Below are 19,193 nucleotides of genomic sequence, written 5' to 3'. Positions count from 1 at the left end.
ATGTATTTAAAAACATTCTGAGAAGAGATCTATAGGCTTCACTATACTAGAAAAAGGGTCCAGGATGGAAAAAAAATGTAAGGAACCCCTGGTATATAGTTTTCTTTTTTTTATCTCTCTCTGATTATTTGGATCATCAAGAATTTGGTAGAATCCTTTTTCCTTTTTCTACAAACACTTTATGCAATAATAGAATTAGCAGTTCTTTGTGGAAAGAATTCACGCATGAATCCATTTGGTCCTTTTTTCTTCATCTGGGAGTTCAGTTAGCACATGTTCTATTTGTTTACTTATTTACTTAGAATTTCTTATTCCATTAACGTAGACTGTTTCAATAATTAAATATTCGGTCATTTCATCTAGGGTTATCAGCTAGTTTGGCTTCTAATTGCCCCAAATATTTTTTGATAGTTTCCTTTATATCAACTTCCTTTGTGGTGAATTCCTCTTCATATCTGATACTGGGAATTTAGTTCTCTTCTTTATTTTCAAAATTAGATTCACTGCTTATCTGACAATGTCTGTCCTCATCACCCAAGGCCAACTTGTGCCTTGATTGGATCATTGGTGAGTCTTCTCTAGAAGACTGAAATCTCATTCACCTTTCCCTTGATCTAATTTTCAACTTTCTCGATTTATTGGTTCCTTCTTCTCCGCCTTCAAACAGACTCAAGTCTCCCTCATACTTAAAAACCCTCACTAATGTTTACCATAAGTCCCCTTCTTTTTTAGCCAAATTCTTAGAAAAAAAAACTGGCCTATGTTTGTTGCCTTTACTTACCCTTTTGTCATTCCTTCCTAAACTTTTTTCAGTGTAATTTTCAATCTCTTTACAACTAAAATTGTTTTCTCCAGTTACTATGATGTTATTTTCTTTGTTTTTATCCTTCTCAATCTATCAGCTGTATTTGACTGTTGACTACCTGCTCTTAGATCATCTTCCCTCTGTGGGGTTTTCCTAATTTCCTACCTATCTGACTACTTTGCAAGATCAACCAGATTGTGCCTCCTACCTTTGAGAGTATTAAAACTGTATCACAGACCCACTTCTCTCTTTTCTGAGGGACCTCTTCAACATCCAGGAATTTAAGTGCCATCTCTAAGCAAATGACTCATATCCTTCCTCCATCTTTCATCTAAGTTCCAATCCAGCATCATAAACTGCTCACTGAACATTTCAAACTGGATGTCCTACAGGCATTTCCAACACAAGACCAATACAGAATTCATCTTTCCCTATCCCCAAACCTACCCCTTTTTCAAACTTCCCTATTTCTGTAAAGGGTACCATCATTCTTCCGGTCTACTAGATTTATAACTTCAGAATTATCCATGATCCTCAATCTTAGAAATCTAATCAGTTGGCAAATCTTGTTATTTCTACTTCCACAACATCTTTTGTACCAGAGTAATTCTCTATACTCATATAACCATACACATAGTTCAGACACTCATCACTTCTTGCCTGTTCTTTAAATACACTTCTGACAATTTCATTCCTCTACTCAATAAACTCTAGGGGACTCCCTATTGTCTTTAGGACTAAAGAACTTTATCTGTCTTTTAAAGCTCTTCAGAAGTTGACTCTGTCTTTCTAGCCTCAGCATATATTGCTCTCCTTTCTCTACTCTTCAGTCTAACCAAACCGGCTTTCTCTCTGTTTCTTACTCACAGAAGTATGTTTTTCATCTTTGTGCCTTTATACTGGTTGTCTCCCTTGCCTGGAATACATCTATTTCTCACCACCTCGGTGAATTCCTCACTTCCTTCAAAACACAAATAAAGGATTATGGTCTAATACCTTCTATCTTTTAGTATCAATACGCTCAACATGGTGCTGGAAGACTTGAGTTCAAATATGGCCTCTGACACTCATTTGCCATGCAATCTTGGACAAATCACTTAATTTCTATCTGCCTCAGTTTCCTTAATTGTAAAATGGAATAATAATAGCATGGGTTATTGTGAGGATTCAATGATCTATTATGCACATATTTGGGGTGGATATGCCAAATTTGTGCCTCCTACATTTACTTTGTGCTGTCTCAATTCTGCTTTGCTCAAAGAGCACAGCACCCTTTCTGATGTGGGCACGCCATTTTGAGCGGTTCTGTGCCAGTGTCTCCCATGTTGCACAGTCAAACCCAAAGTTCTTGAGAGACCTTGAGAGTGTCCTTGTATCGCTTCTTCTGACCACCATGTGATCACCTGCCCCATGTGAGTTCTCCATAAAAAGTCTTTTTGGCAATAGTCCAGTTTGCATTCGAACAACGTGGCCAGCCCATCAGAGTTGCGCTCTCTGCAGCACAGTTTGAATGCTTGGCAGTTCAGCTCAAGCAAGGACTTCAGTGTCTGGTAACTTATCCTGCCAGGTGATCCTCAGAATCTTCCTAAGACAGTTCAGATGGAAGCGGTTCAGTTTCCTGGCATGGCGCTGGCACTACTAGGTTCTTAGTAAATGCTTATTTCCTTCCTGCTTTCTTACCTATCCTCTATGTATTATTCTCTATGTATTTGCATTTATAGGTATGTTTTCTTTCCCAGGGGAATGTGGGGGCAATTTTATTTTTTGTCTTTGTATTCCCTAGCACAAGCGGCCAGCCCACAGTCAGTGTTTTATAAATGCCTTTCAGTTCATGGTAGCATGAAGCTATAAGAAATCCAAAAGAAATTTTTACTTTTTTTCAATACTCCTGAGCAGTTTTTTAATTTTTTTTTTTTTAACATGGAATTCAGATTCTTTGTTCCTTTGTGTTTTTCCTAAGCCACCAATTTTTTTTTTAATTTAACAAAATTTTGTTGGTAGTAGGTTTCAAATATGCTTACAACAAAGCACGCCCTTAAAGGGGAAATAACTTCCATGAAACAAATTTCTTCAAATCACATAGATTTAAACTCCCAGGTTACTCCTGCCCTCCCCTCAACATACCCACGGCTACTCTAGGTCTATGAATTTCTGCAGGGATAGGGAAAAACTGAGAGAGGAAGAAAAAAGGGAAAGGGGGTGGAGAGAAGTAGATTGTTCTCCATTTGAGCTACTTCTGAGAAGGTTGAGGGGCAGTGGGAGGAGTGATGGGTAGCTGTCAGTCAAGTCAGATGAAGGGTACTTCTAGGGATGGAAAATGGTGGTGAGGTTATCAGGTAAATAAACACTGGCATTCTCAGGGCAAAAGGAAGCTCTCCACCTTGAAACTGTGGCAGTTCCTGTTTCCTTTCAGTTCCCTTTTCTTCACTCAGGATGGGCCACATCCTCCAACTTGATTCTGGGGAGTGACATCCAGATAGAATGGGAAGTTAGTGGCTGTACATTAACAATCTATAGATAAGAATGGCTAAAAAGAAGGAAGTGTGCCCCAGGGGTTTCTGGGAAGCCTTCTTTGGCATAGATCACAAACCAAGCTGCTTGAATGGGATTGGAAATGTTTTTTTCCAGTGTCCTAACGTCCTAGGTGGGCAAAAACTGGGAAGCAGGGAAGATACGGAGGTAGGAAAGCTGATCATGGGAAGGGAGACCAATTGGGAGTAGGGCAGTGCTAAAAGTGGTCAGGGCTCTTTCAAACTTGGTAGGATACCCCTAAAGGGGATCCCACAAGTATTCCCACAATTCTTTGGATCCCACAAGTATTCCCACAACTCTTTGGTTGAGATCTGTAGCAAGAAATCCTCATCCCCAGCTCAAAACCATCAGCTAGGTAACCTCTGACCTAGGCAGATCCAAACTCATCATAATATATTTGGGTCAGCTAGGTAAAACAGGAAGGAGAGTTAGGAGGGAAGACAAGCATAACTTCAATAATATTATATTTTTAAAAAAAATATAAAGAAACCATGACAATTTAAATAAAAGATCTTCCCAGGCATCACTCCTTGTGGGAAACTGTTTTGTCTGTCCTTTTGTCCCTAGATAAGGTTTTCAGGTTCTAGGGTGAAGCCAGGAAAAGGACAAAAAATGGGCACCTATGTAGTTTTGGGAATTGGAGATTTTCCCAACTTGGGACCCCTGAGTTCCTCTGTCCCAATCACTTGGTTCCTCTGGGATCAACAAGGAGCAAAATAAGCAGGGGCCTGAACTAAAGTCTTCCAGCACCAACTTGAAGGTGTTGTGTAGAAAGTAATCCTTTACTTGTGTTTTCCCACTCCAAGAGGAGTGGGTGGGGTGAAAAAAAGCTGGATTTCTGTTTGGTGGTGAGTGTGTGTGTGTGTGTGTGTGTGTGCATGTGTGTATTGGGGGGGGGGCATGGAGGGAAGGTTGTCTGTTTGGGCCAGAAAACTAATTTTTTTTTTTGAGGGAGGAATGCTTTATTTCCATCTTTCATTTTCAGAGGGTTCACAGGAGATATAAGGAAGGAGTTGGGCTGTGAAAGCAGCCAAAAGAAAGGAGGAAAGCTTCCATTTCCTTAGTGAAACTGGGGGGATGAGGAACAGTCTAGCACTATGTACTTTGTAACTGCCATCATGGAAACTTCACAGGACAGTTCAGGTTCCAGGTGGCCAGTAGCCACTGTCCTGTAGGGTCCCATGCTTACCATCAGTCATCCTGGGCACAGCAGGCATCTGGAAAGGGCTAACCAGTGAAGAAGGCCCTGGTCAAAGCCTGTTCAAGGTTATGTAGGATGGCCCATGATGCCAGCCCAGGTTGGGGTCAGGACTCCTGCCACAGATTGGAAGAGTCACTTTAGGTTCCTGATGTTAGGGGGAGTTGGAACAATCCAGGATTCAGCTACTTTGAAACTGGCATCATGGGGACATCAGGGGACAGTTCAGGTTCTTGATGCACAGCAGGCCTTGTCCTGTACAGCCCTGTGCCAATACTGTGCTTACAATCAGCCATTCTGGGGACAGTAGGCATCCGGAAAGGGCTAACCAGGGAAGAAAGCCCTGGTCAAAGTCTCTCAATCAAAGAGGTTGCCCCAGGCTGAACTCCATACAGATGTCCCAGATGCCTTCAGGTACTTCCATCTCCCTAATAAAACTGGGGGTGAGACACAGTCTAGCACTAGGTACTTTGTAGCTGCCATCATGGAGAACCTCAGGGGACAGTTCAGGTTCTAGTTGGACAGCAGCCATTGTCCTGTAGGGTCCAGTGCCAACACCATCAATTTTGAGCTCCAATATGAGAAGGTGATGGGGCCTGTCTCTGGCTGAAGGCTTTGTGACTTCCTTCCCTGGCCCTCCTCTTCTCATAGGCTGGACTCATTCCAGAGATGACACACTCCAGGTGGTGGGGCTGCTACAGCTGCTGTGGAGCCTAACCTTCGGTCCATCACCATACAGGGGTCCTTCCCAGGGAGCTCTACTGAAGTGTTGGAGGAAGGGGCAGGAAGGGGTGGGGGGTGGGGTGCGGGGGGGGGGGGGGTGGATTGGCCTTTGCTTGAGGGGAATGGGGTTCTAGGAGAGGCCTCTGTGCCTGAGCTGCAACCTGCCTCCCTGCCTCCCCCCCCATCCCCCTTGCTGCTTCTACAATCCTTGCAGCCCAATTCCTCTACCTGTCCCCTTGGAAGATAAACAGGAGCTAGAAAACTAATTTAAAATTTGCATGGAATTAGGCAAAGAATGTTGGAAACTCAGTTGTTGGATCTATCAACTGGAGTGAGACAGTGAGGAGAAACCACTGGGGGATAGGGATGGGGAGGGAGAACCACCATATAATATATGACTCCTCCTTCCCCCACCCAGTAAAGATCTCCTCTTTCTGATCCTCTAAGGGAAAAATAATTTGCAAGGAACTCTAGGGCCCTCAGGTTGTTTAATCCACACTTCCCTCCACCCCCAAAGAAAATCACTAGAACACAGCAACACCATTAAACTCAGCACACTCCCTGGTGTACTTCTCATCCATAAAGTTCCAGATCTTCTCCTTGGAATCCTTAAAATTACCTGTGTCTCCTGAGTCTTTGTATTTTGGCATAAAAGGAGCTTCCATCTTTCTCTGGTAAATGGTGATCTGGTTGGTGGTGGTGCTGGTATGGATATCATTCTTGAGGTTCTTATAACACTCTGACGAGGTCCACATGGAGCAGATGCTGAAGCAGGTCTTTTGAGTACGAGTCAAAATGAGAAGGGAATCATACTTTCCCAGAGACAATCTTTTCATATATCTAGATGGGCTAGTCAACAAAGAAGGAGAAAGGAGATGTGGAAACAAAAACCCTGTTGCTATCTCATAGATTAGGACACTTAGGGTACTTGTTGTAACCCTTGCTAAGAATGATCTCAGGAGTCAAGGACTTGGGGAGTCCCACATAAGGTCCAGGTTCAGCCTTTTACACATTTGGCAAAACCAAAGTCTTTCACCTGGATGTAGACCTACTGAATGAAAAGCTTTTCAGGCTTCAGGTCTTGGTGGATCAGGTCCAGTGAGTAAAGATACTCAAAGGTCAGAAAAATCTAAACCGCATAAAAACAAGCATGGGGCTCCATGAACCTTCTGATCCATCGTAGGTGTAAGAACATTTTCCCACATGGTACATATGCCATCACACATATAGGTTTGTGTTGTCCCTAAAAGAAAATGCTAGTTGGATGAAGAATGGGAAATTAGCAGCCTGCAGGATATGCTTCTGATTCAGGCTATTCTTGATTTGTTTCAGTTTTACCACCTACTGTTTATCAAGGATTTTCAAGGCAAAATGGTTCCCTGATTCCTTGTCCTTTATAAATATCTCTCAACCAAAGGAACCAGCTAGACTGTACTTTGCTTAAGTATTTCCTGTTTCTTGAGGAATTCTTCTTTGGCTTTATCTAGAAACTCTTTCATGCATTCCAGTTCACTAACCTTCTTGGAAGTGGCCATGTTCCCCATCTCTGTGGTGCTGGTGCTGGCTCTAGCCTTCTTCTTCCCCCCTCTCCCCCACCACTGTTGCTCCCAGCTCTCATATCTCCCCGGAGTTCAGCTGGAGAACCACACAGACACCAATAATTCTTAAACTGTTTCACCAAGCTCATTTGTTTTGATTTATAGAAATCTAAGGTCTTTCTGTTTTGACTTTTAAAAAATCCAACTCTATTTTTCTTAATTTTTCCTAGTATCGAGCCTCTCTATAGTCCTCAGAGTACTTAGCTTCAATTAAGTTTTCCACTGTGTTCTACTCTATCCATTGTCAAATTCATCTTTCTTAATTCTTCTAGTATTAGCTTATAATTCCAATGTTAGGAATGCCAGATCTTCCTATATTTTTTTAAATCTCATTGTGATTATAAGCCAGCCTGAAGGTTCCTGTGTCCACTCTATTTTAAATATACAGCTACTGCACAGTAAATGCTATATAATTGTTATATATTTAATTATATTATATAAACATATTTATGATATAATATAAATATAACTTAAGATTATATAAAAGCTCTATATACTTATGATGATGAGGATGATGTTCCTTATGGAGATTTCTATTCACTATTACTTAATAGTATTCACTGCAGTGGGCCCTTTCATTTTGTTTGCTCATCTTTGTAGTTTTTCCTGTGAGGGTTTCTTTTCTTTCTTCTGTTTTTTAAAAAAATCATTACTCTTTTTCCAGGTGTATTTATTGTTTTCTGGTGGCACAACAGAAAGTGGGCTTATTCATATGTACTCAACTCTACTACCATACCAGAAGTTACAATTCACTTCTAATAGTGCCACTAAATTTCAATTCCTGTTCTCCCAAGTTTTAAAAAAAATTAAGTCAACAATCATGCAATAAATCATGTCTGAATGGAAGATTTTAAAACAATTTTAAAACAAAAATCTTAAAAAATATTTTTTAAAACAAAAAAGTTCCCTTACCTGTTATGAATGGTGACAGATTCTCCTTTCCATTTTTTCTCAGGAATACTATAAAAGATTGACAAAAAAATTCAAATTTATATTCAGTCATAAAACAATAAAGTTCATTTAGAAATATCCTAAACTTATGACATACTACTATCATCATCAATGTGGTGTAATGCAAAGAACACTGGATTGGACTTTGGTCCAAATCCTAGCTCTATTACTTGTTACTACCTCTGCACCCACAGGAAAGATATAATCTATCTGGGTCTGTTTCCTTAATTTGTGGTGTGGAAATCAATAGCTTCTAAGGTCCCTTCAAACTCTAAATATATGATTCCATAAGAAAAGTTCAAATGGCACTTTAAATGGATAGCATAAAAAAACAAAAAACTGCTATACTGTACATGTTGCTGTTTGTCCTTCATTCTTCAAGAGGACCATGACATCAGGAAGGTGATACCATGACTTGCCTATGAATTGGATTTAAGTGAGGGAGAGCTGTGCAAAGTCACCAGCCTCTGGGTCCAGTGGAAAGATAAGGATTCTGAGGACTGGAGATAGTCGTGGATGGAGTAGAGACTTTGCAAAGCCTTTTTAAGTTAAAGTCTTTCCCAGGTCTTAGTTTGACTGAGGCAAGTCCATTCAATGATTAAGGCTAGGTAAGAAATGATGCAAAAAGTGGCCTCTTTCAAACCTAGTCCAAAAAAAAAAATCAATCTGGGAGGGGAAGACCCTCAGGTTTTCTGGCCCAAACAGAAACTTTGATAGTTACACTCACTCAGAACCACAGGAGTCCAAACAATGACTAACTTGAATAGCTAAATGGTGTACTATATCATGAGTCTGACTCATTCTTCTCACTGCTTTGTGCACAGTACATATTATGGTGGAATTTGAATGAGGAAATCTTGAGTTTAAATCTAACACCTAACACTTATTAATTATGTGATCATGGACAAGTTGGTTTACTTGTCTGGAAAATGGGAAAAGTAACACCAGTAAAGGTTTCTCTTTATATAGGAAAGGACTGGCCTTGGAGCTAGAAAGACTAGGTGCTCAAGTCCTGCCTCCGACATAAGCTAATTGTGTGACAATTAAATTCCTTAACCTATCAGTCCCTTAAGGTAACTTTCTAAGACTTTAGATTACCAATATATTATAGGGTTTCCAAACTGAAACCCCAGTCCTCAAATAACTAATCACAATTTTCTTCATGAGCCTTCAAGATCTCAGAAACATAAAAGATTTAGATCGTCTAGAGTCAGAGACAACATGAAGGAATTTCAAGCATTTTTGACAAGACTAGAGACGAGTATGAAATCTGATATTTAAACACAACCACAAATGTCCACTGCAAACTAGAAAAGTAAATTTACTTGAACAACTGGAAGGAGCTGTATAATGTTTCAGGACTAACTACAATAAAAGGGAAGAAATCTTTTCAGAACCTTAATGTCCTCAAAGAACACTGAAGGGAATTAAATAAGAAAAAAAGGGGTCTGGCAGGTGGACCAACTCTGTTCTGAGGATTTTAAGAAGAGAGAGAAGAGTAAAAGGAATATGCTAGTGCAGAAAGGAGGAAGGAGACACAACTTGCTATTTCTAACAATTTGAACACTTGAGAAGTATATAAAAATATAGAGACTGGGGTAAGGGAAGTAGGCATCAGATGAACTTCAATCTTATCTAAAATTGACAAAGGAAAGTTGAACACTTGCACGTAGACAGTTTCGTGTAGAAAGTTATCCACTTCAATAGGGAAATAAGTTGAAGAGAGGAGAGGAGAGGTGAGAGGTTAATACCAAGGATAATTCCAGAATATAAGAGGATAGCCACCAACTAAAGAATGGCTGAACAAACTATTTTATATGAATGAAATGTTAATAGGCTATAAAAAATGATGAAAAAAAAAAGACTACAGAGGACCCTGGATAGTATGAACTGATACAGAGTGAAATAAACAGAACCAGAACAATTTACATAAGGACAACAATATTGCAAGAAAACAAACGATTTTCTAAGACTTAAGAACTCTGATTGATGTAATGATGAACCATGTTCCAGAAAATCTGTGATGAAATGTTACTCACCTCCTACACACAAAGGTGGAGGATCTAAGGTGGAGGAAGAGACAAAATTTTTGTACACAAGTACTATGATGTCCCATTTTGTTGTCCAATTGAGGGTATTGGGTGAATTGGGTGAACCACACTAATTCTATCTCATGACTCAATTCTGGAGCTAGCTCAGTTCTCTTTCAATTTAATAATGGATCCAGTCCAATTTCTGCCTTGTGAGAAAATTTTATTCAATTATGGGAATTGTGAGAAAACTTTGTTGCACTATTTAAACCTAGCCCTCTGTGCCTGGGAAGTTGGACCATTTCAACTGGTTGTTTAGGGACCCTTAACTAAGGACCTACGTTATGCTGACCAGATAAGAAGAATGATGCAAGTAGAAATGGTCCAGCTTCCCAGTCACAGAGCACAGTTGTAATAATGATGCCTCCCCCCGCAAAAAAAGAGCCACTAAAATATTTTTAAATGCAATAGAATAAAACATAAGGAACTTCAGAAGGAAAAACAGGCAAGAAAGTTTTGAATGTAATCTGTAGAATTTATTATATGCTATATCATAAAGAAACAATAGAAAATGGAGATTCATGATTTCATATATAATCCTCTTTCTGTGTTTGGCTCTGTGTATGGAAAAGTGCTTTTTTTAAAGTTCAAAATTTTAAAAATTTTTTTAAAAAGGAAAGACAAATAATGGTATAGATATCTGCTATTCATAGGTAGTTCAAACCAATATAATAAAAATGACAATACTACCTAAATTAATTTACAAATTTACTACAATACCCAATGATGATGGAGTTATGATATAAAACCATACAAAACAAAATTCATCTGGATAAATAAAAAGTTAAGAATATAAGGGAAATAATGAAAAAAGTAGCAATATAATATACACAAAAATATTATATACTCATATAACATGTAATTATATATACATATAAATATATTAAAGTAATATAATAAATGTAACAAGATATTTTAAATGTCAAATAAAAACATTTTTAAAAAATTCTAAAATTAAATATTACAATGAAAAAATTTCCATGTTTGAAGTGGAACAAATAATTATGCCACAAAACTTTGCTTTTAGAAAAAACAGACCTCATCTCTATTCCATCTCTGCCCTACCTCAAAATTTAAAGAAAACTAAAACCCTTGTATAAGATATGTATAGTTAAGGAAAACCAACATCCACATTGTTGAGGCATAAAAATTTATGACTTATTTTGCACCATGTGAATTCATCACCTCTACCTCAGAAAATCGACAGCGTATTTTATCACTGTGATTGATCATTGTATTAATCAGAATTCTTAGTTCTTCAAAATTGGTTTTCTGTACAATACTGATATTGTACAAATTGTTCTCTGTGTTCTGCTTACTTCACTCCACAACAGTTCACAAAAGACTTGCCAGGTTTGTATAAAACTCTTATTTTTTTTAAGGTGCAATATATTCCTTTACATTTCTATATTGTAATTTGTTCAGTCATTCCCCAATTTAAAGGCACCTACAGTGAGACATCTATTTGTTTACAGTTCTTAGGTAAAACAAAAAAAGCTGCTATAAATATTTTTGAACATATGTAGCTTTTTCTTCCTTTGATGTGTCTGAGGTAAAGTCTGAGTAGTGGTGTGTGTGTTCGTCCTTTGCTGCCGAAGAAGACCATGCCATCAGAGAAATAACGACATGACTTGCACTTGACTTTGTTCTGAGTGAAGGAGGGCTGCTGAGTAGTAGCTGGGTCAAAGGGTATACAGTTTACTAACTTTCTGGGCATGGTTCGAAAATGTTTTCCAGAATGGTTCAGACCAATTAACATATCAACCAACACTGTGCCAGTTCCCTTATCTTCCTGAAGTCCCTCCAACAGCTATCATTTATATAATAAATCAAGTCAAATCAAGCTGATTAGCATTTATTAAGTATTTACTCTATATCAGGTAGCACATCCAGTGCTGGGGATACAAAGAATGACAAGAAATAGTTCCTGCACTTGAGGAATTCACAATTTAATGGAGGCGACAACATATAAACAGGTATGTACAAACAAGCTATATCACAGGATAAATAGAAAATGATCAACGTAGAGAAGGCACTAGATGAAGGAAACCTGGGAAGGCCTCCTATAAAAGGTATGATTTCTAGCTATGACTTGAAGGAAGCCAAGAAGTGGAGATAAGAAGTGACAGCCTTATAGGCATGGGGGACATTTTGTGGAAATGCCTAGAAGTGAAAGCTGCAGCACCTTGTTCAAGGAATAGCAAGGAGGCCGGCATCACTGGATTGAAGAGTATATGTTGGAGGAGGGTGAGTATAATAAAATTGGAAAGACTGCATGGTGGTGGTGGTGGGGTAGGTTATGAACTTTCAGAGGATAAAGTGAGGCTGGTGATTTTGCAAAGCTCTCCCTCACTTACATCCAATCCATTTGTAAGTCATGGCTTCACCTTCCTGATCTCATAGTCCTCTTCAAGAACAAAAGACTAGCAACAGAATGCCTAAGAGTCTTTGATCCAGGAGGTGCTATGGTGCCACTGGCATCTGCTGACTGTTTGTGTGTGTGTGCAGGTAGATAGTAGGGATGGTGATGGTGACAGGGTTGTAACTGTACTTTAGAAAAATCACTTTGGTGAAAGTAAGGAGAGACTTTTGATGGGAATACCCATTATATTCATAGCAGGTTACTGCATTGGTCCAGATGTGAGGAAATGAGGGCCCGCTTCTAAAGTATCAGAAAAGATAAGGAGGAAAATCAGAGAGATGTTGTAAAGGTAAAATCAACCATCCTTGCCTACAGACTGGATATGGGTAGGAAGAGAAAGTGAGGAATGAAGGATGACACCTAGATTGTGAACCTGAGGGATTGGGAGTAGAGTAGTACTCTTGACAGTAATTGGGAAGTTTGGAAGGGCGAAAAATTTTAGGAGAAAGATAATGAGTTCAGTTTTCTATGCGATGAATTTAAGATGTCTGAAATATCCAATTTGAACTGTCTGATAAGTAGTTGAAGATGCAAGACAGTAGAAAGGTTAGAGCTGGATAAGTAGATTTGTGAATCATCAACATGCAGATAACTGAATCCTTGGGAACTGATGAGATCACTAAGTGAAACAGAATGGAGAAGAGCAGAGGGCCCAAGAAAGAACTTTTCGGGTCACCACGAATTACCAGGCATGACCTATATTTGGCAAAGGCAGCTGAGGAGTGGGGGTAGATAGGTAGGAAGAGAATAAGAATAGTGAAATGTCCTAAAAACCTAGAGAGAAGGAAATATGAAGTAAAGAATAATCAAAGGCTGAAGAGAGGTCAAGAAGAATGAGGATGAGTGAAGGGCATTAGATTTAGTAATTAAGAAATTACTGGTAACTTCAAAAACAATAGTTCTGGGTAAAGGATGAGATCAGAAGCCAGACTGTAGAGAGTTAAGTAGAGAGTGAGAACAGAGGAAGTGGAGGTACCTACTGTAAATGGCCTTCTTGTGGACGTTAGCCACAAAAGGCAGGAAAGATATGGGATGATAATGGGGATGAAATAAGGGTTGAGGATGGGGGAGACATGGACACGTTTGTAGGCAGTGGGAAAACAAATGATAGAGAATGAAATGAAAGAGTAGGGATGATAGAGGGGGAAATCTGCTGGAGAAGGATGGAATGGGATCATTTGTGCACACAGATTTGTGTTAGCAAGGAGATAATGTTCCTTTTTTGGCTTTAGGTAGCTATTTACTATACTGTATTCAGAAAAAGTATGTCTACATTTTTTTAGTGTTTTTAACAGAAATGTGTTAAGATTTTTTAAAAAAGACCTCTTACTGATATAATCATGTAATTTCAATTACTTCTGTTTATTAATATGCTGTACTGTATTAAGGCTTTCTTAATAAATTTGTATTCCTGGGATAAATCTGACCTAATCATAGTATATATTAATTCTAACATGTTGCTACAGTCACTCCACTAATATTTTCTTATTAATTTTTGCAATATTATTAATTAGGGATATTGGTCTTATCAAGGCCAATGTGTATGAATAAAAATAGCTGGATCTTTTCTTATTGTTGTAAAAAGTCTACGTAAGGATTATCTGAATATCTGATAACATTTAAATATAAACCCAGGTGTAGTTTTCTTTTGTTTTGCGGGTGGGTGGACAGGAAGGGGAGTTGAGAGGGTTCAAGATCCAGTTAAGGCTTGTTCTATTTTCTTTTCTAAGATTTAATTATGTAAATTTCCTATTTCTTATTTCATTAATCTGGGTATTTTTAAAATTTATCCATTTAATTTAAATTGAGTTTTGTAGGCATATAATTGGACAAAAGTTTCTGGTGTCTTAATTTCTTCTGTTTTTTTTTCATAGTAGCAATTTGATTTTCTCCTCTTTTTGAATCATGGTTCATTTATTATAGCTTTTAGTTTTACTTATTTCAATTATTTTCTGTTTTGATTTGTTAATTTCAAATTTGTTAATCTGTTACATAAATTTGTTAATTTCTGCTTTGATTTTCATAATTTCTATTTTGGTCTTTAGTTTCAGTTAAAATTTTTCTGTTGTTTTTTTCAAAGGGTTTTGTTTAGTAGTTGTTGCTGCTAGATGCCCAATTCCTTGATCTGTTCTAACTTTCATTGATGAAACAGTTTAGGGTTTATAAATCTCCCCCTCCTAACTTGGCTATATCTCAATGGTTTTGGTGTATTATCTCTTTCTTTCTGATGACAGGGAAAAACTAGAGGTGATGTCACTGAAAATTCTGAGCATGTTGAGAGTTCCACAGATACTTAAAACTTTGGGGAAACTTCAACTAATTGAAAGATGCAAAATAAAGAAATAACTGGATATTCTTCTAACTCCCATTGATAATAACTCCAATTGATAGAAAAATTGGGTGGTTCTACTAGTGTCTATACTTGTGGATGTATCACTGCTATGTATTGAAAACTCAGCACTTCTTAAAAAAGCCAATGGAAAAAAAGAGACAAACTTAAAACAGGAGAAGCCAGTTTTCACTATATACTTTGCAAGACAAAAAGCCAATTTCATGTGGAATGAGACATTTAAGGTGTGTATTTCACACACAACTCCTACCACCAAAACCCAAAAAGTGAACTATCCTTCCATATGTATCAATGGTGTGCTCTTCCTAAGTATTTTAAAAGTTTAGTTTCTCTTTTCATACACTATCACTGTTTTATTTTTTTATATGCCAACCAGCTGCTACATTTACTGAATGGTCTTAAAAATTAAGATTTTGAATATCCATCTGGGTTTATACAAATGAATCTCTGATACTTAAAACCTTTGAAAAACTCTTCAACATATTACTCATTCAAACCCAAGCGGTCAGTACTGATGTCTTGCTCTAATTGATTTTCAGTTACCTTATTCCTCCCAAGTACTCTTTAATCCAGGAACACTGGTCTCCTGTCAGTTTCACAAACAAGACATTCCACTTCTCAGCTTCAGAAGTTTTCTCTGGCTGTCCCCCATGTCTGTAATGTTCTCCCTCCTCAACTCTACCTAATGACTTGTTTCCTTTAAGTGCTAACTAAAATCCCATCTTTTACAGGAATTCTTTCCTAATCCTTAATTCTAGTGCCTTCTTTCTGTTGATTATTTTCTATTTATCCTGCATAGAGTTTATTTGTATGTAGTTGTGTTGCATGTTGTCTCTCCCAATTAGATTGTGAGCTCCTTGAGAGCAGGAACTGTCTTTTGCCTCTTTGTGTATCTTGTGTAACCCCAGACCTTAGCACAATCATAACAGGTGCTTAACTAATGACAGATTTCAGGAAATCAAAAATTCCAGCAGTCGTATTTAAACATTTTAAGACTTGTTCCAGTATGAATAAAATAGCAGTAAGGGGAATGGTCAGAAGAAATTTACATTGACCAAGGATCAAACAGAATTTGCTCATAAATCACAAATGATTAAGAAAATTTCATAGATATTCAGGCTACTAGTACTCTGATTCCTCAAGGGTGGAAGATCTTCCTTTAGGGATTTCTGTTTTGCACACAAAAACCTAGATGGCATTTACTCCCATTTGGAAGGGCTGCTTATTCCCTAATTTTTCTTAATAAGATGTGTAAAGCTGCCTTTTGTGGTTTTTGAATATTAATTTTGGAAGGAACTTAGTTACCAAGTAATGAATGATAATTAGAAATGATCAAATAGAAACTGAGTCCATGAGGTAGCAAGAAATATTAAAACAAATACAAAAAAGACTGGAAAAGTAAAATAAAGTGTAAGATATCTCATGGCAAAAACAATGGACCTGGAAAACAGAGCAAGGAGAGATACTATGAAAATCAATAGATTACCTGAAAGGCTTAACCAAAAAAAGAGCCTAGACATTAATACTTCAAGAAATCAAAAGAAAAACTGATCTTAGAACCAGAAGGCAAAGTAGAAACAGAAAAATCACCTCCTGAAAGAAACCTTAAAATGAAAACTCTCAGAAATATTTTATCCAAAAGTCAGAGCTTCTAGAAAGAAGTAAAAGTACTGCAAGCAGCCAGAAAGAAAGAATTTAAGGGCCAAGGAGGCAGTGAGTATCACACAACATTCAACATCCACCACTTTAAAAGAGCAGAATACTTGGAATATAATAATGCAAAAGGCAAAAGATCTAGGCTTAGAACCAAGAATAATCTAGCCAGGAAAATGAGCATAATCTCATAGAAGAGAAAGTAGACCATTAATGAAAACAAGGACTTATACGCATTCTTGATGAAAAGAGAAGAGCTGAGCAAAAACTATGGAATAATATCAGAGGAGGCAAGAGAAACATAAAAAAGTAAATGAAGAGGGTGATCAGAAGGGACTAAACAAGGATCAACTGTTTATATTTTAAAATATGGGGAGATGAAGCATTTGTTATCTCATATTTCTTTCATCATCAGAGATCATAAAGAAAGCTTAAATAGATACGGGGCCTGGGAGTGATTCTGTTATATCCTGATAAACCTTAAAAGAATGAAAAAATAAAGTATAAGAAATATACTTGCAAAGAAGAAGGGAGAAAGTTAGGGAAAATTATCTCATTCTATCTGGGAATGCAAGTGAAAGTTTATACAAAAGAGGACTGGGTGGGGGATCGGGCAACACTTGAACCTCGCTCTCATCTGAACACACCAGTACACACAGATATGATGCAAAGTAGGAATGAAGGCAGACTAAACTAGGATTTCTTAAACTTTTTCTACTACTACTTTCTTCATATTTAGGTAGCACTGGCTGGCAATGCATGACCTGAGGGCATATGCAGTGCAACGTGTGCATGCTTTGTATCCAGAACCTAGGCTGCAGTGAAGATGCATGATGCAAAACAGATAAATAGTGCCAGAAACACCTTGGATTCATTACGCACTTGAATTAATTTTTGGTTATCACACATTCAGAAACTTCTACTGTGGCCAAATTTTTCATGACCCCATATAGGGTCACCACCCACAGTTTAAGAAGTGCTAGTAAACAAACAATCAATAATAAGCAAAACAAACTTTAAATAGAGTGAATTTCAAAGAGAGACTTAAAAGAAAGGATTGCTATTCTAGATGAGGGAAAGAAAAGAGGGGCATGCCAGTAAACTGATGAGATGCTGGTATGAACTGCATAGGTAATCTCAAGGGAAGGGTGGGAGAGGGGCTGTTCAGCATGGGCTGAGGTAGGATTCTCTTGACTCAATTTCCCCATTGACACCTGGCAGACTTTAAGCCTGGCTGAATGCAAGTGGATAATCTAATCCTGCCTCGAATTGACATGAAGTTGGGAAGATATTGTATCCCTGTAATGTCCTTACTATTGGTTGCAATTTCCTATAGTCAAAAGATTTGTAAGCTTAATGCCAGATCTGTTCAATTATAGATTATGGGTAGGGGAACATCCGAGGTTGTCTAAAATTAAGCTATTAGGCATAGGACTTTAGACCAACAACATTAAGTTAGGGTCCTTTAATTCTTAGTAATACTGTGGATACATTTAGGTCCAGAGCTTGTAAAGTTAGCAACATAAATATTATCTGGGTCTCGGCTAATGTTTAAAAAAAAAAATTCTTTTCTAGTCCATATTGTAAATGCTTTAAAAAGATGTATCACTGACCAAAAGTTTCAATTGCTTTATCTGTTATAAACTGTGTTAAAAAAAAAAAAAAAGAAAAGAAAAGAAAAGAGGGGCAAGGGTCCCGGTAGCAGATTACACAAAACTAAGAACATTGGTGAAGAGCTCACTTCTCTCTCACCTCTGTCATCTTTATAAAGAGGGGGTGAAAAACAAAGAGAAGGAAAAATTTAAGAGAACAGAATGAAGAGAAAGACTGTAAATAGAATGAATTCACCCATAAGACAAAAAAATAGAAACCAACATTATATTGTTTATAAAAAGCATTCTTGAAACAACAAGGACAAGGAGTTAAAACAAATGGCTGGAGCAAAATCTATTTTGCTTCAGCCTAAGTCAGGCTGGAACAACATGCGGGCCCGCCAAAGTTTCAGAAAGTCCATGAAAAATGTAGGGTTGCCACTATACACGCTCCTGTTTGTCACGTGACCCATGGCAACCAACCATTGATAGTCAGTCCCTAACCTATCTGGGGCTGAAGAACTTTACAAGTTGTGCAAGTCTAGCCTAACTCTTTTAAAGAGGCAGGGATAATAATGATGATCACAAAGCAACAGAAAAAATACATCTACTTAAGAGATAAACAGGGAAACTACAAATTGCAGAAAAATACCACAGAAAATGAATATTATGCTAAACATCAGTCAAACAGCAAAGCACCTATATGCTTAAAAGCAAAGTTATATGAGTTACAGGGAGAAATAGAAAGATTATACAAGTATACAACATTTTATTGTTCTCGGACCTAGATAAATCTAATCAAAAAAGAAGTGAATGTCTTGAATAGAATTTTTAAAAAATAAGACTTTGGGAAATAGTTTAGTAACAAAAGAAAACTGTATATATATTTCTTAGCTGTGGCACTTTCAAAAAACTAAGCATAATTTAGGACATAAAAATTTGACAACAAATGGAGTGAAGAAATATTAAAAATAATTTGTGGAACATGGTTCAAGTAAAATTATACAGCCAACTCTCCTTTAATGTAAGTCTTATCATTATTCTGCAGACTTGCCCATCCCCTCACTAGGCTTAATAGGCATATTGTGGTGATAACGGATATCTTGATTTCACTTTAATCTTATTGGGAAGGCTTCTGTCTTATCCCCATTAAAAATAAAGTTTGCTGATGGTTTTAAATACTTATCTGTTTAAGAAAAGGCCCATTTATTCCTATACTTTCCAGAGTTTTTAATATGAATCAGTGTTGTATTTTCTCCAAAGTCTTTTCTGCATCTAT

General features: G+C 37.5%; 1 protein-coding gene and 1 pseudogene across 2 annotated transcripts in view; both read right to left on the bottom strand.

Annotated features, from left to right (window-relative positions):
- Positions 1–19,193, bottom strand: part of PRORP (protein only RNase P catalytic subunit) — a 70,061-nt gene that overhangs the window by 31,145 nt on the left and 19,723 nt on the right. Inside the window, exon 3 of one of the 2 annotated variants that reach the window (XM_072629717.1) lies at positions 7,769–7,816. In XM_072629717.1, the coding sequence (XP_072485818.1) occupies positions 7,769–7,816 (48 nt within the window). Of the gene's footprint in view, positions 1–5,877; positions 6,013–7,768; positions 7,817–19,193 lie in introns of those variants that run through there. The other variant, XM_072629718.1, reaches the window with a different exon arrangement.
- Positions 5,783–6,893, bottom strand: LOC140529461 (cAMP-dependent protein kinase catalytic subunit alpha-like; annotated as a pseudogene).

Source organism: Notamacropus eugenii, chromosome 1 (assembly GCF_028372415.1).
Source record: "Notamacropus eugenii isolate mMacEug1 chromosome 1, mMacEug1.pri_v2, whole genome shotgun sequence".
Classification (NCBI taxonomy): domain Eukaryota; kingdom Metazoa; phylum Chordata; class Mammalia; order Diprotodontia; family Macropodidae; genus Notamacropus; species Notamacropus eugenii.
Note: the sequence above shows the minus strand (reverse complement) of the source record. Positions and strands in the feature narration are given on the sequence as shown.